We start from the raw sequence: 21,389 nt of genomic DNA, 5'->3' as shown, positions 1-21,389 counted from the left end.
CAGCTCGGACACCCATGCATACCCCACAAGACATGCCACCGAAGGTCTCTTCACAATCCCCAAGTCAAGAACAGACTATGGGAGGTGCACAGTACTACATAGAGCCATGGCTACATGGAACTCTATTCCACCTCAGGTAACTGATGCATGCAGTAGAATCAGATTTTTTTTTTAAATGGAACAGTGAAGATTGTGAAGACAGACACACGTACACGACTGGCACGCTACACACGTACACATGTATTTGGTATTGTAGATAAGAGTGCGTTCGGGAAGTATTCAGACCCCTGGACTTTTTCCACATTTTGTTAGGTTACAGCCTTATTCTGAAATATATTTTTTCCCCCYGCTCATCAATCTACACTACAACATAATGACGAAGCAAGAACAGGTTTTTAGACATTTTTGAAAATGTAAAAAATAAAATATCACATTTACATAAGTATTCAGACCCTTTACTCACTACTTTGTTGAAGCACCTTTGGCAGCGAATACAGCCTTGAGTCTTCTTGGGTATCATGCTACAAGCTTGGCACACCTGTATTTGGGGAGTTTCTCCCATTCTTCTCTGCAGATCCTCGCAACCTTTGTCAGGTTGGATGGGGAGCGTCGCTGCACAGCTATTTTCAGGTCTTACCAGAGATGTTCGATCGGGTTCAAGTCCGGGCTCTGGCTGTGCCACTCAAGGACATTCAGAGACTTGTCCCGAAGCCACTCCTGCGTTGTCTTGCCTACCACTGAAGAATATCCCCACAGCATGAAGCTGCCACCATGCTTCACCATAGGGATGGTGCCTGGTTTCCTCTAGATGTGGCTTTTGGCATTCAGAGTTAAATCTTGGTTTCATCAGACTAGAGAATCTTGTTTCTCATGGTCCTTTAGGTGCCTTTTGGCAAACTCCAAGCGAGCTGTCATGTGTCTTTTACTGAGGAGTGGCTTCCGTCTGGCCACTCTACCAGGAAGGCCTGATTGATGGAGTGCTGCAGAGATGGTTGTCCTTMTGGAAGGTGCACCCATCTCCACAGAGGAACTCTGGAGCTCTGTCAGAGTGGCCATCGGGTTCTTGGTCACCTCCCTGACCAAGGACCTTCTCCCCCAATTGCTCACTTTGGTTGGGCGGCCAGCTCTAGGAAGAGAGCTGGGCGTGACAGTACCCCTTGGTGGTTCCAAACTTCTTCCATTTAAGAATGATGGAGGCTATTGTGTTCTTGGGGACCAGCAATGCTGCAGACATTTTTTGGTACCCTTCCCCAGATCTGTGCCTCGACAAAATCCTGTCTTGGAGCTCTACGCACAGTTCCTTCGACCTCATGGCTTGGTTTCTGCTCTGACATACACTGTCAACTGTGGGACCTTGTATAGACAGGTGTGTGCCTTTCCAAATCATGACCAATCAATTGAATTTACCACACAGGTGGACTCCAATGAATTTGTAGAAACATCTGAGGGTCAATGGAAACAAGATGCACCTGAGCTCAATTTCAAGTCTCATAGCAAAGGGTCTGAATATTTATGTAAATCAGGTATTATTGTGTGTAGATTGGTGAGGGGAGAAAAAAACAATTTAAAACATTTTAGAATAAGGCTGTAACGTAACAAAATGTGGACAAGTCAAGGGGTCTGTATGTGATAGAGTAGTGGCCTGAGGGAAAATACTTAATAGGATGTTATGTAATATTTAAAATTGTATATAACTGCCTTACACTTCCTGGGGTCCAGCAACATTAATGGGGATCCTTAATAAATATTATTCCATTTTAACTTACTCTGTCGATAGTCTTGTAGGCTTGACCCTAATGTAGGGGGGAATGTGAGGAATAAAGCATCTAATGGAACATATAATTAAACAGAATTTCCAAACATGGGTCTGTTGTAGACCCATGGAGTTTCTCAGCGAGGTCAGTTCCTCTCTGCTTACTTCATGTCAAGTYCCCCCACAAGTTCTTGCTTTTTTTGTGCAAGTGTGCGCACGTGCAGGACTTGAGGTAAGCGGAGAGGAAGTGGGTGTACAACAGACCCACATTTGGAAAGTCTGTTTAATTTATGTTCTATTAGATGTTTTTATTTCTTAATTTCTCCCTGCATAAGGACCAATCCTACGGACAATCGGCAGAATAAGTTGAAATTGAATTTAAATTCCGGCGGACTTAAAAAAATAAAAAATAAAGTAAAGCTAATTGTAATAGTGGACACTTGACTTGAGCTACATTTTGCATAACTTTTAGGAGCKGGACATTTTGCAGGCAGAAAAATACATGTGTTATCAATATTTATTTCCCGTCAATGTTGGAACCTTAACTAATGCCTATAATATTTAGGAAGTTGATTTTCATGGAAAGACAACTTTCTGTTTAATTGAGACCACACATAGGCGCATTTGATATTGCACGCCAAACACGAAGAGATGAGGTTGGTCTACTGAATTTGAAGCAGAATTATCCTGAGAGTTTGTGAATAGTGCTACAAAGAGCTGCTTTAATACAATAGTTAACACATACAAAACAGAAAGACAACCGTTCAAAATAATCTGGGGGGGGGGTGAATATATGAATCTCTAAATTGTCTGACTGCCCACTGGAATAGTGGCATGTTTTGGTAGTGATATGAGCCTCTTTTTCTCTCATCCGTCTCTTCCAGGGAGAGGTTTTTTCCTGTTGAGTAAGGCCAAGCCGAACTGCCCTCCCAAGCCTTCTGACCTGGCCCAGAGACCTATGTCCCCAAGAGGGTGTTCCTCTTCCCCAAACCTCATCTCCGATGTTGCCTTTGGCTCCACCTCCCGGCTCCAGCTACCACGACGCCGCCCCATCATCCCCGACACGGTGAAGCTGCCCCCGGGCATCCACTCGCACCCCCCCACTGTGGACCTCACCCCCCCTGCCAGTGGCAGCTTCAGCCTGGTGAAGAGGCGGGAGCAGCCCGCCCGACGCAAAGACAGCATCCAGTCCCTGTACATCAGCCCGGACAAGGACCTGTTCCCCTCTCCTCCCTCCATCTCCTCCCTCTCCCTTTCCACCTCCACCCCCACTCCACAGAGCCTCCAGACCGCCAGCATGGCCCTCAGACGGTTCTCAGACCCAGACGTCCCCTATGTAGACGAGGCCTGACACAGACAGGAGGCACAATAGAACTTCATTCAGAACTGGATATCTATGGTGTTCCCCACGGCCTGGAGGATACAGTCCGTTAGTGTCGCTGTTGCCATGCAAACCGATCATGGACGTGCGTTTTATACTCTTGTGACTGATGAAAACAGGACGTGTCACCAAGCACTTTGTCTACAATAAATATATTGTGGTTTTTTAAGAGACAATTTAAATCCATTTTGCGCAGACGCATGGACTCCATGGATGTTTTATTTTTGCAATTATTGCACCTTTCTTTTTTACCAGGTCTCCTTATGAGAAGACCTGAACAGTGTTCTCAGTGTAATGCAAAAGTGCCTTGATTTGTACAAATTCATTATTTCTAGTTTTAATCTTCGATGGGGGGGGGGATTTTTGTATGATACTCTTGTACTTATTCTTTGCTATTATACCGACTCAAAGACATACTGGAACGAGGAACAAAACACTTTTGATGCAGTTATGGTCCCTTGAAATGCCTTCTCGTCGGAAATGGACTCTCCCTCAATTTCCTCCCAGTATAGGAACTGCTTTCACTTGTCAAAGGGGAAATGAGAGCAGCYCTAGCCACTTTCCTCCTGGATGAAAACCACCAACACTTGTCAAGGGCTGCGTGCCATGTCTTAATTGACCTTTTAGATTCTACTTTCTGTAATGTTTCCGCAGCTACATACATACGGCTTCAGTCAACTGTACTGTACCTGCCACTCTGTCAATGGGAGGGTCAGGGTGCCTATAGACTACAGATGACCCCTTCAGAAGTTGGGTTTGATATTTAATACTAATGTCCTTCTCTCAGACTGCTGTTGGATGTCGTCTGTCTGCCTGTGTAGTGAGRAAATAGCCATTTGGAATGTCTGGGATTGAATGATGTGAGCTGTAACAGGACAATACAGTGCATGCTTGTATACGCTGCTGTGGTCTTTAATTTGTAACACGCTATTTAAGTTCACAACCATAGGGACAAAGTAAAAGAGACAAACGTAGTGAATATCCATGTTCATGTGTTGAATGCTCTACTCATATAGTGAGGCCAGGGCTGGATTAAGCAATCACATTTGTTAGCGGGGTCTCCATTTTGTTGGTGCCTTTTCAAAACACATTTCATGCAATTCTACTTCATTTACATTACCTGAATAATTTTTTTATACCACACAAATTAACGAAATAGGTGGTGTTGGGGTTCGTTCCTTGTCAATCATTGGCTCATTGGTGAAATTAGCATTCAGACAATATCTTTAATTAAATAATTAAAAAAACTTTATTAATGCAATTGCAGACGGGAACATAGCAAGCATGTTTCAGAGTAAGTTCTGCAAAATAGAAAAGGGTCCGAGTTGTTTTATCTTAGTGATGTCACTGCCTACGTCATTACCTTCTACTCATGAGACCAAAACTATGCCTTCACTGCTATATAAACAAGAGTTGGAAATTGTACTGGAAATTGTATTTAGTAGCCTACTGTAGCCTCCTAATTTCAACAGTAAAAGTTCAAGGACGTCTGATGTCAAGTATGTCTAATTTGCCGCTCTTTAATTACTTTAGAGTTGAGCTGTATTTTATCTCCATTTGAGGAAATAAAACAGAAGGAACTAGAATATATTTATCTAAGCAAATGTTCTAGTGGGGATGTCTCCAGTTGTGTTTAGACCAGTGGAGGGTCTTCCCCTTCTCAGTGAATTTCATTTTGAAAAAGTTATCCTTTTAATATAAAATTGTACTAAATATAATCACGCCACCAAATAATTGATTATAACACACTATTTTGCAAAGGTCTACAGTAGCCTCAACAGCACTCAAGACAGAAATATCATAGACAGAAATATCATCATCCCCCCTTCAGTTTCACTTACTTAGCTAGTTTATCCTACTGAAACACCCTGCTCAATCAGAGGGATGCTATATTAGCTAGCTGGCTATGTCATGGTAAGCTTTTGGTATTACTAATTTATTGCCACCTGGTCCCGCTGGTGTAACTGATTACTTGACTGTACACCGTAACATTACTGCATTATTATAACGTTAGCGGGTTTACTAACGCGTTAGTTCTATTAGCTATGCTGACTATGACGTTACTTTAGCTAATTTGGTGACAACGATGTAAGCTGTGTGTAGCGGTTTGGCTTGGAAAGGTTTTTCGCCTGGTCACACAGCTGATGTGCATTGAAGTCCACAAGCGAAGGGAAGAAGTGGGAAGAGGAGAGTGCATAGATGCAAGATAAATAGAACATGGCTGCTATGAAAGTGAACTGTGTTTACGCGTGATATGGGGTGTATTCATTCCGCCGATTCTGTTGAAAAATGTTTCTTAAAGGGAAGCAAACGGAATAAAAACGTGGATAAACACCTGCAGTTATCCAATAGAAACTTTGCAACTGTTGGACCGATGACACCCTATATTAGCTAGATGCAGGTAAGTGTGTCACTGTCGTCTCAAATTTGTCTCTCGACCTGTGTGCACCTAAACTTTCATTCATAGGCTAGGTTGTAGCAACATCATGGTGGGTATAGGGAAAATTTGAGTATCATGTAGTAGCCTAAACCTGTTACATTGAACTGGGTGAATAGAATATGAATGAGTCATCCAACATGCTGTAATAGAAATGAGGCCAAGCTCATGAAAAAAAAWWTTTGTCATCCCTAATCTTAAACGGAACTGACCGCCACTGGTTTAGACGTGTGGTTACTGATAGCGTCATCTTTCAGAATTCTCTGGAAAGGGAACAGAACAACAATGGAGCAACTGAAACAGTAGGGGAAGTGGTAGTGCAGACAGAAGGAATAAGGAAGTTACCTGACTGATGAAATATTAAAACAGAAAATTTGGCACTGTAAACGCATCTTTAGTGCATGCACACATTTAGACAGGAAATTTGACCTTTTTATTGTTAACTATTTGCCTTTCAGAATAACATCAATGCTCTACAAGTTGCTGTATTGTAGACAAATAAAAATGAGTCACCACGTTTCCAACCACAGTTTGAGAGTAAAGTCATACTGTATGAAAAATACATCACGACATCCGTGATGGAAACAGGAAGTTTCGGTACAATTTTATAAATGCCGACCGATAACTTGTTCGTTCGACATGGTGGGATATTTTTATGTAGGTAAAATGTATGGTGGTGGAAAAGCCTTCAGTTGCAAATACTTACATAATAACCATCATATCGAAGCAAACTTTCACGCGATTATATAGTGTCTAGTCCTTAGAAAAGTAAATAGTCGTTTGCACGACCTTAAAAAACATAGGTGCTGGGCTAATAAATAATACTAGTAAAGAACAAGGCAGCCCGCACACTACTTCAGCTCTCAATTCACTGCTTTATTGATTACGTCTCTATCCGAAACGGATCTTCGTCAGGTCAAGCGAACAAACAGTGCTCACTTCCCAAAATATACACATTTCACTTCACATGGCCATTTACCCATATGACGCATTGTGTGTGTGGAAACAATTAAATTAACTGTTGTGCATAATCAATTAGAACTAATCACAGAGGTACATATGGTCATAAAGGATTATATACAGTTTAACACTCAAATTGCCACGGTAAGTGGTTACAAAACCCTTCTATGTCTATGGCCACAATGCAACAAGCTGTATATTTGGCGAGCATGTTGTCCAATTGGAGTCACGCGATTATATAGTGTCTAGTCCTTAGAAAAGTGTCCAAATTGAGGCCTTCCAGACTACCGGTAACTGCTAAAAGAAACAGTTGAGTAAAGGATGTGAGTCGGTGTGACACTGGAAATTGTATTTAGTAGCCTACTGTTGCTTCCTAATTTCAAAAGTAAATATTCAAGGACGTCTGACGTCCAGTATCTATGTAATTTGCCCCTCTTTAATTACTTACAACTTTAGAGTTGATCTGTATGTTATCTCCATTTGAGGAAATAAAACAGAAGTAACTAGAATGTATTTATCTAAGCAATAAGGAAGTTACCTGACTGTTGAATTATTAAACAGAAGATGTGGCACTGTAAACACCTCTTTAGTGCATGCACACAGACTGGAATGTTGACCTTTTTATTGCAGGCTACTTTACATTGTTGTTGCAGATAATGAAATATTTGACTTAGAGTGTATAGTAGACAAATAATTGACAGTAACCACATTTCCATCCACAGTTGTCATGAGTAAAGTCACGAAGGTTGTGATGGAAACAGGAAGTTTTGGTACAATTTTATAAATGCTGACAATTTGTTCATTCGTGTTGGTATCTTTTTATGTAAGTAAAATATAATATGCGAGAAATGGCGATTGGAAATGCCTTTATGTGCAAATGCTGATATAATAACCATATCGAAGCAAATTTGGAGTCATGCGATTATATTGGCATGTACTCCAACTCGGGAAACCATGCAGTTTATCAGGAACAGATTAAGTAAATGATGATGAACTTCACAGGGTGGTGAAAGTGCAAGGTGATGAGCTTGATGCTCCTTTCCAATAAATAGAGGTTTTTATTCTGGTGACATGATCATCGATGCTTGGCTGCCGTTTGACAAATAAAAATAATCTTGCTCCTTTGTTCATAATCTCATCATGTAGGCCCTTCAAACAACTCTGGACCTCGAAGCCAGTTCCACTGCATTGTTTCCTTTAATCAGGGACTGATTTAGACCTGGTACACCAGGTATGTGCAATTAATTATCAGGTAGGACAGAAAACCAGCAGTCTCCCGACCTCGTAGGGTAGCAGTTTAGTATCCTTGATGTAGGCTATACGTGTACTCTTGCCAACAGTGCATTAAATCTGCACCCTGAGTGCTGTTGGCTAGAGCGCAGTGCCAATACCAGAGTGCACACTCACAATATAATGCACATTTTTGGGTGAGAAAACCATTAAATGTAATTGAAACCCATTTAACTTGTTTTATTCGGTACGTGGGAATTTAACCGCAAAAGGTATTTTTATGTGCACTCGTCATCACGCACATCCTTATGTGCAACAAGTTAATTTGATGAAAACAACTATGGTGGGAAAATGCACATATTGTTTTATGTGGATTTTAGAATATTTGCATGAAAATCTGTTGCCATATGGATGAAAATTTAGCTATAGTAAAACATCTAAGTATTCATGATACAGTATAAACGTGTATTGTAACCCAAACCAAAAAGAAACAATGATAAACAAGGGTTAAAGTGCATGTGTGACATACAGTATGTTACCAAGTGGTTATAACACGTATCTACAGTATAAACCTACTGTCATAATACATGTTTTAATGTAACGACGCAAACCTCTTGCTTTACACCGTCATCATGTCTCATAAATCAAATCAAACTTTGTCACGTGCGCTGAATACAACAGGTGTAGTAAACCTTACAGTGAAATGCTTACTTACAGGCTCTAACCAATAGTAAAAAAAAATTAAAAAGGTATTAGGTGAACAATAGGAAAGTAAAGAAATAAAATCAACAGTGAAAAATAACAGTAGCGAGGCTATGAAAGTAGCGAGCCTACACACAGACACCAGTTAGTCAGGCTGATTGAGGTAGTATGTACATGTAGATATGGTTAAAGTGACTATGCATAAATGATAGACAGAGAGTAGCAGTAGTGTATAAGAGGGGTTGGTGGGTGGCGGGACACAATGCAGATAGCCCGGTTAGCCAATGTGCGGGAGCACTGGTTGGTCGGGCCAATTGAGGAACTATGTACATGAATGTATAGTTAAAGTGACTATGCATATATGGTAAACAGAGAGTAGCAGCAGCGTAAAAGAGGGGTTTGGAGGCACACAATGCAAATAGTGGATATTAAGTGTATATTCCAGTGATAAGAGCCACTGTAAAACCCAATTTGCCCAGAACAAGGATAACATTGAGGATTTTTTCAAAGAGTATCTGAAAARAAAAAAAATASAATTTTAAAAAGTGACATGAAAATGTGTTGACACATTGCATTTCAAAGCATAATTATCAAAAAACATACTTATGAGAAGCTTTTTGTGATTTCACATTGAAAATGGAGGCAACACAGTGACCTTTTTATATGGTTACCTAAAAGTTTAACAGGGTTCAGGCTTCATTGAGAACTGAGGTTTGACACTGAGCTTACCATTCTCTTTGGCACAATCCATTTGTCACCAATTCCTGAATTTCCAGCGAGGTGAACAGAAGACACAAAACCATATTAAATCGTCTTATTTAAGAAATTCCAATATCTTGAACAGTGAGATGAGATGTTAACGTTCACAGGTTAATTAACGTTTGACAGTCATGACAGTTTTCCTGGAGGCAGAACTGAGCGATTTTTCCCAAATTTGTGGAAGGGAAAAAATGCTTTTTGGTCTTCATTTAAGGTTTGGGTTAGGCATTAGTTATCACTATTCAGAGCTGCCTCCAGAACAAGATTCATGACAAAAAAACAGTAACCTGCTTAATATTCACAAATCTTACTTTTCCTCTGGTAACAAAGGTATATGAACATCAAGTAGAACAGAGCCACCCAGGCTGTATACCCTCCCATCACTTTCATGCGCCAGTGTATCGAGCAGCACTTCTCAATTTCCTCCAGACCCACAAATATGGCCGCCACTGTCGTTAGAGAGTGGGATGAGAAACACAGGAGAGAAAAGCACATGTACAGTTGAAGTCGGAAGTTTACATACACCTTAGCCAAATACATTTAAACTCAGTTTTTCACAATTCCTGACATTTAATCCTAGTAAAAATTCCCTGTCTTAGGTCAGTTAGGATCACCACTTTATTTTAAGAATGTAAAGTGTCAGTCTGGCTTTTTTATTGCGGTTTTGGAGCAGTGGCTTCTTCCTTGCTGAGCGGCCTTTCAGGTTATGTCGATATAGGACTCGTTTTACTGTGGATAAAAATACTTTTGTACCTGTTTCCTCCAGCATCTTCACAAGGTCCTTTGCTGTTGTTCTGGGATTGATTTGCACATTTCGCACCAAAGTACGTTCACCTCGAGGAGACAGAACACGTCTCCTTCCTGAGCGGTATGATGGCTGCGTGGTCCCATGGTGTTTATACTTGCGTACTATTGTTTGTACAGATGAACGTGGTACCTTCAGGCGATTGGAAATTGCTCCCAAGGATGAACCAGACTTGTGGAGGTCTACAMTTTTTTTTCTGAGGTCTTGGCTGATTTCTTTTAATGTTCCCATGATGTCAAGCAAAGAGGCACTGAGTTTGAAGGTAGGCCTTGAAATACATCCATATGTACACCTCCCAATTGACTCAAATGATGCCAATCAGAAGCTTCTAAAGCCATGACATCATTTTCTGGAATTTTCCAAGCTGTTTAAAGGTACAGTCAACTTAGTGTATGTAAACTTCTGACCCACTGGAATTGTGATACAGTGAAATAATCTGTCTGTAAACAATTGTTGGAAAAATTACTTGTCAACACACAGATGTCCTAACCGACTTGCCAAAACTATAGTTTGTTAAGAAGAAATTTGTGGAGTGGTTGAAAAATTAGTTTTAATGACTCCAACCTAAGTGTATGTAAACTTCCAACTTCAACTGTAGCTCGAGTGAGAGATGTAGGGAACCATTACATATGTACTACTAACTAGGTTGACTAGGTTAAACCTGAACATGTGATCTTATGCACTGTCAACACCACACTATAGTGTAGTGTATACTGTAGTATGCCTTCTACAGAACTAATCTATTTTTAGTATTAAAAAAAWAAWAAAWAAAAAWAAACTTTATTTAACTAGGCAAGTCAGTTAAGAACAAATTCTTATTTACAATGACGGCCTACACTGACCAAACCCGGACGACACTGGGCCARTTGTGCGCCGCCCTATGGGACTCCCAATCATGGCCGGTTGTGAAACAGCCTGGAATCGAACCAGGGTGTCTGTAGTAACGCCTCAAGCACTGAGATGCATTGCCTTAGACCTCTAACCCTCAGAGATTGTTGATTTTGTTCGCAACCTTATAGGGTTCCACCAAACTAGAGAAGAAAGATTTCTTGTAAACTATAGGTTCACAGGAAGTTGGTGGCACGTTAATAAGGGAGGACGGGCTCCTGGTAATGGCTGAAGCAGAATGAATGGAATGGTATCAAACACATGGTTTCCATGTGTTTGATGCCATTGCATTTGCTCTGTTCCAGACATTATTATGAGCCATTCTCCCCTCAGCAGCCTCCACTGTATAGGTTAGATCTGACAGTCAATTATGCTTCACCATGAGCTATGACCATTTGTTTTCCTTCAGTTATAATCAAAAGGTGAAGTTCCTTACTGGTAAAAACCTCCGTTGTGAAGGCAATCACTCTGAGAACCAAATCACAGATGGACCTCCTGAAAAAATATACATAACATCTTTACTAGTGTGAGGTTCAATTCAGGTACTTTCAACACACATTTTCAGGCTTTGATCTGAGGAACTCACAGTTCATGGCTGGACCCAAAGGGTAGAAAAACAACAATCGTTTGTCCCAAGCTCAGGACCATTGCCACACCCACAACAGCCACAAGAGTTATCTATAAGACAAAAGCACACACACACACATTTCATCTCAACATGGAGTTTACCCCAACCCTGAACAGCAGAACAGTGTTCTGGCAGGAAGAAAGTCTATACACTAAAAACTGGTTAGTTTGGGTCCTGGATGCTGATTGGCTGAAACAGCATTCCAACCATGTGTTTATGACATTATAAACTGTGTGGTTCGAGCCCTGAATGCTGATTGGCTGAAAGCTATGGTATATGAGACCGTATACCATGGGTATGACAAAAACATTTTTTACTGTTCTAATTACGTTTGTTACCAGTTTATAATGGCAATAAGGCACCTCGGGACTTTGTGGTATATGGCAAATATACCACGGCTATGGTCTGTATCAAGGCACTCCGCATTGCCCCGTGCTAAAGAACCGCCCTTAGCCGAGGATATATTGGTATGGATGTTAGGCAAACTGTACCAATATATCCTCTAAACACCGGTTACCAACATAAATAGAACCGTAAACAAGTACTGGATGTTTGGGTCATACCCATGGTATATTTAAGCAATAAGGTACGAGGGGGTGTGGTATATGGCCAATATAGCATGGCTAAGGGATAGGCACGACGCAACGCAATTGGTTACCAGTGTAATTGGAGCAGTAAAAATACGTGTTTCAGCGTACCGTGGTATATGGTCTGATATACCACGGCTGTCTGCCAATCAGCATTCATGGCTCGAACCACCCAGTTACCAACATATTCAAATAATGATTGACATATTTTCATGGACTTAAGTTTTATGATTTCATTCATACTATTTCATCCTTCCACAAGATATAGTCCCGACACACATCTAGGGTTGCTACCCAAGCCGGCTGGTTGTTCGTTCTATTGGTTCGGTTGATAGAGACGCGACCCAGTCGTTCAGTCTTTTTGTTCTGTATCAATAGACAGTGACCCATTCGTTTGTTCTAAAATGTTCCATTGCCATACTGGCTTCCAATGTTATTTTCCCTTGCTTTTTACAGTCACCTCAAAAAAGTGTAGCCAGATTAACAGCAAAGTAGCTGTATTTGCATTTGGTTAAGCTGTTTTCTAGTGACATTTATTTGGATACATCCATAACAATAAGCTGTGATTTCGCCTGGCATAGAAAATGTGCTCCCTCATCAGGTCACTGTTGTTCAGAGGAGCTAGCCAAGAACACAGCTAACACAATCACTTCAAACTGAAGCTGGGAAGACATTTCTTTGTATATATATATATATATACATAAAAATCATGCCAGCTGATTCATGATTTCGACTGGGTGAGAAACGCTGCCGGTCTGTCTCATCCCGACTCCCGACATGTTCATTACCATGGTACATCTGGAGATCGAATTTGAATATTGAAACAATTTTGCACATGTCGGAGAGACAGACAGCAAGGTTTATACAAATCGCTGCTGTTGAAAACTAGATGTTAGTCTAAAACAAAATTATAATGTCTAGATGCTTTTTATAGTGGAGATCAAGCTTATAAAGTCCCTGGCTGGGCTGATGAGACAGGGGATTGCACAGTGAGATGGAACAGAGTAAATAGGCATTTTAACACCATAGATTTAGCTGGTGGTAACTTGTGGAATAGACGCTGTCTGGAATGCGGTTTTAACCAATCAGCATTCTGGACGAGACCCACCCGTTGTGTAAAATAGCAATAAGGCACCTCGGGTTTGTGGTATATGGACAATATACCACGACGCTTCACGTCGTGCCTAATAACTGCCCATAGCTGTGATACCGTATATTTAAGCAATAAGGCCTGGGGGGGGGGGGGTGGTATACAACCCTTAGCCGTGTTATATTGGCCACATACCACAAACCCCTGAGTGGCCTTATTGCTACTATAAACTGGTTACCAACGTAATTAGAGCAGTAAAAATATATGTTTTGTCATACCGTGGTATACAGTCTGATATAACACGGCTGTCAGCCAATCATCATTCAGGGCTCGAACAACCCAGTTTATAATTGCCAATATACAATACACCCTAGGGCCTTATTACTGTTACGTCCGTCGTTATATGAATGAGACCAAAGCGCAGCGTGGAAAGTGTTCATGATTTTTATTACAGAACTCAGAGAAGAAGAAAAAATTATACAAAACCGAACGTAAAGTTCTGCAGGGCTAGACAGCAACTATGCAAAAACAAGATCCCACAAACTAAGGTGGAAAACAGGCTGCCTAAGTATGATCCCCAATCAGAGACAACGATAGACAGCTGCTTCTGATTGGGAACCATACCCGGCCAACAAAGAAATAGAACACAGATTGCCCACCCAAAAAAGAACACAGATTGCCTAACCAAAAAAGAGAAATAAAAAGTCTCTCTAAGGTCAGGGCGTGACAATTACTTAAATAAAGAATATAATAAATAATTGATACTCACGTGTATGGGCTCCCATAGCAGCAAAATAATAAAGGCAATGATGGCTGCAACCATTGAGAGAGGACACAACAAAATCTTGAACCCCTGCAACAAAATAACTGTTGTCAAATCATTGCCCAGCATTCTGCTCATAGAATAGACCGCACTAAACATTTCCAGACAAAAGATCAGTTGGAGAGGTACTGCTTTAAACCAGAATCATCTACACCATGACTAAGTGCAGAAGGACCAAAGAGCAAAACATCCTGGGCCGTATCCACAATGAGTCTCAGAAAAGGTCGTGGGAATCCTATCAGAACCTGTTTTAAACAACAACAAAAAACTGCCAGCTCATAGTAGGTTTTAGGGTGATGTTAAGACACTGCTCAGACAGTCAACTCATAAAAGTTTCTCAGATGGTAATCATGACATTTTGACGTACTGCAAAGGAAATATCGGGCTCTATTCAATCCGTATCGCCAAAGTTCAGCATTACAGTCACATTTACTCCCGCTCCCCCCCTCTGTTTATATGTTTCATGTCTGTACGCTACTCGTATTTCTTGTTTTGGTCGTTTATTTATTAATTTCACTCCCTGTACTTGCTTCCCGATTATTAGCGTTCCTGACCTGTTTTCTGTTTTTGTATGTGTTTAGTTGGTCAGGGCGTGAGTTGGGGTGGGCATTCTATGTTTTGTGTTTCTATGTTGGGTTAAGGTGTTGCCTGATATGGTTCTCAATTAGAGGCAGGTGTTTGACGTTTCCTCTGATTGAGAACCATATTAAGGTAGGCTGTTCTCACTGTTTGTTTGTGGGTGATTGTCGCTGTGTCTGTGTTAGTTGCACCACACGGTACCGTCTCGTTCGTTCTTTTCCTGTTCACGCGTTCTTCGTTTTATGTAGTTCTCATGTTCAGGTCTGTTTAACGTCGTTTGTTGTTTTGTAAATTGTTCAAGTGTTCTTCGTGTTTCGTCTTGTTATTAAATTTCATTATGTATTCATCACCCGCTGCGCCTTGGTCCGCTCATTCACCACTTGCAGAACTGCAGAACTTGCTTTTTGGAGTGTGATGTCAAAAAAGCAGAGCATCTCTTTATTATGGACAGACCTCTCCCCATCTTTACAACCATTGAATCTATATGTTTTGACCATGACAGTTTACAATCTTAGGTAATTCCGTCTCCTCAACTTGTTCAACAGCCACATCATTCATTACCAGATTCAGCTGAGGTCTAGAACTTAAGGAATGATTTGTACCAAATACAATGCTCTTAGTTTTAGAGATGTTAAGGACCAGTTTATTACTGGCCACACATTCTAAAACAGACTGCAACTCTTTAAGGGTTTCAGTGACTTCATTAGCTGTGGTTGCTGATGCGTATATGGTTGAATCATCAGCATACATGGACACACATGCTTTGTTTAATGCCAGTGGCAGGTCATTGGTAAAAATGCAAAAGAATAGAGGGCCTAGAAAGCTGCTCTGCAGTACACCAAACTTTACATGTTTGACATTAGAGAAGCTTCCATTAAAGAAAACCTCCTGAGTTCTATTAGATATATTGCCATATCGTGGATTCAGAGCCGAGGTTGAGAAGCCATAACAAGTTTTCAACAACAGGTTATGGTCAATGATATCAAAGGCTGCACTGAAATTTAACAGTACAGCTCCCACAATCTTATCAATTTCTTTCAACCAATCATCAGTCATTTGTGTCAGTGCAGTACATGTTGAGTGCCCTTCTCTATAAGCATGCTGAAAGTATGTTGTTATTTTGTTTACAGAGAAATAGCATTGTATTTGGTCAAACACAATTTTTCCAACAGTTTGCTAAGAGCTGGCAGCAAGCTTAAAGGTCTGCTGTTAGAACCAGTAAAGGCCGCTTTACCACTCTTGGGTAGCGGAATACCTTCCTCAGATAAAAAAGATGACCGATAGGAGTGGCTATAGAGTCTTATGCCATGTTAATGATGTCTGAGTAAGAGTGACTAACCAAATCAGTGGGGGCCCCTTGGGCACGTGCCCTTTGTGTCTGGTTGATAATTCGATCATGATTACTACTAAGTTTAGATAGCTGGCTAGACTAATTTAACAATCAAAAAAATGTTAGCTGACATGGGCTAATTGAGTGACTGTCAGTAGGCAGGTTTCCATTGACCCAGGTTTATACGACAAAAGCAATGTTGCAACAACAAAAACATTGCAACGTGTAATGGAAACAGCCTTAACTTGCCTTGCTTTTCTGGTTGGCTGGATGCAAGTTTCACCATCAAATTATTTCAAATCTACAGGCGTGCTAGTGTACCATGGCAATACACTGGCACGTGATAATTATTAGAATATGGCAAATGTTTGTCAATTCTTCATGAGACAGATAGGTGGGAATCACTGGACACGTTAATGGAAATATTTTGTGACTAACATAAGAGAAAADCTGCTGACGCCCAACCATATTTTGAAATTGCACCTTGTGTATTCTACCTCTCAACAGTAAGTTGGGACCCTGACTGAGTCCCCCTGGTTGGCTGGATGCAAGTTTCACCATCAAATGATTTCAGATCTACAGGAGTGCAAGTTTCACCATGGCTGGCATGGACCGTAGCGATACACTGGCATATAATAATTATTAGAATATGGCAAATTTGTCAATTCTTGCATTCTATCCATTCTGGCTTTTGGGGCAGGAAACAGATAGGTGGGAGAATCACTGGACAAGTTAATGGAAATATAGATTGTGACTGACATAACAGAAAACTGCTGATTGGCAATCACATTTTGAAATTGCACCTTGTGTATTCTACTATTCTAACTCTCAACAGTAAGTTCAGTCCTCCCCCAGAAAAAAAAATTGAAAGGTGAGATTCTTATGACTAAAAAAGAGGTTTCTCCGCACTTACGACCAATTTTCTACTCTTTGTGGATACAGCCCCAGCTGTACGAAGTCATGGAGATTTCCCTCAACTAGACACTGAAAATATTGAAATCCATATTATGACTTACCTTATGCCAAAGTGTCTGGCCTTTTGGAAGACTCATTACCAAGAGTGAAGGCCGAATGAGAGTGCTAATAAGCATACACGTAGAGGGTGCAGATGTGTGCAGTGCAGGAGTAGGAGTAGTGATAGTAGGAGTAGTGATAGTAGGAGTAGTGATAGTAGTAGTAGTGATAGCAGGAGTAGTGATAGTAGGAGGAGTAGTAGTAGTAGTAGTAATAATAGGGGTAGTAGTAGTGATATTAGTAGTATTGAGAGTAGTAGTGATAGTAGGAGTTGTGATAGTAGTAGTAGTAATAGGGGTAGTAGTAGTAGTAGGACAGGTGGTGATGTTAATGGCCTCTGGTATCCAGAACTTCATCATGTTTTTAATAAATGTGACTCTGAAAAATATAAAGAAACATGCTTTCAGACAATGTCCCTTTTACTGTAGTGCGACAACAGCAATTACAGTCAATTCATTCATGAATAAATKAATGCATGAATAATGACCTGAAATAGAAAAGTCCATTGTATGGTGCTCTCCACTTGGCTTCGATGAATGTCTTGGCTTGGTTGTTGGGTTGGGTAACAGCAGCTGCCTACACACACATTTTAGAGTCATGGACAGACTGACATCAAAGGTGCCATACAGTTCATTTCAAAGCTCCTTAGCTTGATGACACCTTTTTACCAGTATCATTGTCTGATCATGAGACTGATGCTTGACCATGTGAGATGAGGAATAAGGAGGGTAAAATAAACTGCAATAAGAGGGTAACTAAGCAACAAGAGGGGGAAAACACTTATATTAGAGCAGACTCACTGGATTGCCATTGCACTGAAGAAGGCGGCTATGAGYGRGAGTGAGCAGAGTGAAGGTGCCAACAGCAGGTCCATCCTGTGATTCCCTAGCCTCCAACAGAAACCCTTTAAACGGAGTGGCAGGATCAGCTTGGAGTGACACTGTAACACATTATTAGAAACATAGACAGGTTCATACTTTTCAAACACAAAAATGGTGATCTATTGTAGGAGGAACCTAGTAGGAGGTACCAACTATACTGAACAAAAATATAAACGCAACGTGTAAAGTTTTGGTCCCCTGTTTCATGAACTGAAATTAAAGATCCCAGACATTTTCCTTATGCACCTAAAGCTTATTTCTCTCAAATTATGTGCACAAATTTGTTTATGGCCCTTTTAGTGAGCATTTAGTTTTTGCCAAGATAATCCATCCACCTGACAGTTGTGGCATATCAAGAAGCTGATTAAACAGTATGATCATTACACAGATGCACCTTGTGCTGGGGACAATAAAAGGCCACTCTAAAATGTGCAATTTTGTCACACAACACAATGCCACAGATGTCTCAAGTTTTTAGGGAGTGTGCAATTGGCATGCTGACTGCAGGAATGTCCACAAGAGCTGTTGCCAGAGAATGTAATGTTTATCTCACTACCATAAGCCACCTCCAACGTCGTTTTAGAGAATTTGGCACTACGTCCAACTGGCCTCACAACCACAGACCATGTGTAACCATGCCAGTCCAGGACCTCCACATCCGGCTTCTTCACCTGTGGGATCGTCTGAGACCAGCCATCCGAATAGCTGATGAAACTGTGGGTTTGCACAACCAAGGAATTTCTGCACAAACTGTCAGAAACCATCTCAGGGAAGCTCATCTGCGTGCTCGTCATCCTCACCAGGGTCTTAACCTGACTGCAGTTCGGCGTCGTAACCGACTTCAGTGGGCAAATGCTCACCTTCAATGACCACTGGCACGCTGGCGAAGTGTGCTCTTCACGAAAGAATCCCGGTTTCAACTGTACCGGAAGGATGGCAGTTGCAGGCGTCTTGTGGGCGAGCTGTTTGCTGATGTCAACGTTTTGAACCGAGTGCCCCATGGTGGCAGTGGGATTGTGATATGGGCAGGCATAAGCTACGGACAACGAACACAATTGCATTTTATTGATGGCAAATTTAATGCACAGAAATACAGTGACGAGATCCTGAGGCCCATTGTCGTGCCATTCATCCAGCGCCATCGCCTCATGTTTCAGCATGATAATGCACGGCTTCATGTCGCAAGGATCTGTACACAATTCCTGGAAGTTGAAAATGTCCCAATTCTGCCTGCATACTCAGACATGTCACCCATTGAGCATGTTTGGGATGCTGTGGATCAATGTGTACAACAGCGCTTTCCAGTTCCCGCCAATATCCAGCAACATCGCACAGCCAATGAAGAGGAGTGGGACAACATTCCACAGGCCACAATCAACAGCTTGATCAACTCCATGTGAAGGAGTTGTGTCATCCTGCATGAGGCAAATGGTGGTCACATCAGATACTGACTGGTTTTCTGATTCACACCCCTACCTTTTCTTTAAAGGTATCTGTGACGAACAGATGCATATCTGTAATTCCCAGTCATGTGAAATCCATAGATTTCCTTATATGAATTGTAACTCAGTCAAATCTTTGAAAGTGTTGCATGTTGCGTTTCATATTTTTGTTCAGTGTATAATGTGTTCTGTACCATCCACTATTATGCTTCACATATATAATACATTATGTAACCCATGGTTCATCAAGCTTGTCTGACAAGGCCCAATTAGGGTTGCGTTTACACAGGCAGCCCAATTCTGATATTTTTTCCACTATTTAGTGTTTTGACCAATCACATTAGATCTTTACGAGTCAGATATTTTTCAGAGCTGAAATATCAGAACTGGACTTCCTGTGTAAATGCAGAATATTGGGTTCTTTATTCTTAAATGCATTTATTAATTTACTCCAAGTTGCACACATTTATTCACATGCACACAAACACACACACATTCAGGGTGCTTTGATCTTTACCTATAGTCTCATCTCCTGCAGCACTGGAACAGAAATGTTTTGGGACACTAAACGGACCACTCTCAGGTGTGGGAGAACCATGTTGGGGCAACATTGTGCCACAGGACATGTCAACACCACCGCTACTAAAACCAGTCACAGTTTCAATGGTGGCAATGCCAATCAAAATGGCGAGGGCCATTTGGGCGGAGCACATCTGAAAAGCAGGGTGTGTGTCAAAGCACTGTTTCTTAAAATATCTTAACTTCCACAGTCAGATTGTAAGCAGTGTGGTAATATGTATATAAAAGTAAAGTACCCACCATGAGTGTATTTGACCCCCAAACCTTGACTAAGGTAGGCTAGGCTACAACAATCAGCTCTACTGTAGAAATTTGAGGATAATTTGCATCAAATCAGTGTTTGATTACTTTATTGGAGTCTTTATTGTAGACGGGTTGCCTCCCACATTAACAATGTTCCAGCATACTGCCCTAGGTCTGGGATTTCTGAGACTAACTTTGAGGAGGCCAATCAGATTTGACAAGGGTTTTTACTAAGAGTTGTAAAATCATATGCAGTGGTACTATTGAGGAAAATGTCAATTAAAGTCTGGTGTCAGAGATGCCCACTATCTATGGTTATAACATCTGTTTAGAAAAGACTCCATGCGTTAATAGCCTATGCGGTACACAGATGACAGTTCACAGACGGCAATAGTGGTTGATTTGGGCCAGAGATTTCCGGAACACCGTACCGGCATTTCTCATTTTTGGGGAATTACGACCTGGCTTGTCTATAAAAATAGCCTATTGCTGGCACAGATTCACACGACGAGGCAGAAAAGGTTGATCAAAGCGGAATGAAGGTGGGATCTTCATTGAATAGCAATGGAGAGTGGGCATTCATTTCCTGATTCCGCTTCATTCAAATGTATTTGCTGCTAGTCTGTGAATCTGTGGGTGACAGTAGGCTGTTCGAGATTGCGCAGATTGAAAATGCGCCAGGCTGAAATGGCAAGATGCGCTGTTCCAAATTGTCAAATTAGGGTTTGTAAGCAGTGGCGGAACATGAGTTTTATACATGGGGTGGCCAAGGCTACTTCAGGGGGTCCATAGACCATGGCAGAAAATTAGTGTGTAATCCTAACCTGGCATCTAAGGAGCATGAATGAATCCTATGATTGCTGATTAGAGGTAGAAGTGATAATTCACTTAACTCGGAGTTCTTCAATGTGGCAGATAATGTAGTCCAAAAGGGTTACTTTACTGTAATTAATTAACATACTATGAATAGTCAGTGTCTCTACCTCAGAACTGCAGCTYAATTTCTTTCTCTCTCACAAACACACACGAGAGATTTGGGTCACTCTATTTTCATGAATATATAATCTGGGTCTAAGTGTTGAACTTCCAAAATATATTCTGAAAATAAAGCTCAAGCACCAAGGAGATAGCATTTGTGTGTTACATAAATAGCATTGTTTATTTACAAAAAAAATACAATTTACAAAAAACAATGACATATCAAGCAGAAATGGACTTTAAAAATAATTTGTTCCCATCAATATTAAACTTACAGTATCATATTTATGCTCATATATA

The 21,389-nt window shown here is 41.0% G+C and overlaps 2 protein-coding genes across 5 annotated transcripts in view; one reads left to right on the top strand and one right to left on the bottom strand.

Moving 5' to 3' along the window:
• Positions 1-4,030, top strand: part of LOC111953032 (unconventional myosin-IXb) — a 114,691-nt gene extending 110,661 nt beyond the window's left edge. For 2 of the 4 annotated variants that reach the window (XM_070435112.1, XM_070435113.1), the window contains one exon: positions 2,638-4,030. In XM_070435112.1, coding sequence (XP_070291213.1) covers positions 2,638-3,104 — 467 coding nt within the window. In that variant the 3' untranslated portion in view covers positions 3,105-4,030. Of the gene's footprint in view, positions 1-3; positions 137-2,637 lie in introns of all 4 variants that reach the window. The other 2 variants (XM_070435114.1, XM_070435116.1) reach the window with 2 other exon arrangements.
• A 2,404-nt stretch (positions 4,031-6,434) lies between these two features.
• Positions 6,435-21,157, bottom strand: LOC111952324 (putative ferric-chelate reductase 1). Its single transcript, XM_070435117.1, has 10 exons — positions 19,807-21,157; positions 17,767-17,906; positions 17,454-17,542; positions 16,969-17,344; positions 13,990-14,073; positions 11,502-11,593; positions 11,352-11,410; positions 9,534-9,671; positions 9,193-9,227; positions 6,435-8,978 (listed from the first exon to the last, which is right to left on the bottom strand). The coding sequence occupies exons 1-10, from the start codon at positions 20,000-20,002 to the stop codon at positions 8,892-8,894; spliced, it is 1,296 nt and encodes a 431-aa protein (XP_070291218.1). The 5' UTR covers positions 20,003-21,157; the 3' UTR covers positions 6,435-8,891.
• Positions 21,158-21,389: the final 232 nt, after the last annotated feature.

Source organism: Salvelinus sp. IW2-2015, linkage group LG26 (genome assembly GCF_002910315.2).
Source record: "Salvelinus sp. IW2-2015 linkage group LG26, ASM291031v2, whole genome shotgun sequence".
In the NCBI taxonomy this organism is placed as follows: Eukaryota; Metazoa; Chordata; class Actinopteri; order Salmoniformes; family Salmonidae; genus Salvelinus; species Salvelinus sp. IW2-2015.
Note: the sequence above shows the minus strand (reverse complement) of the source record. Positions and strands in the feature narration are given on the sequence as shown.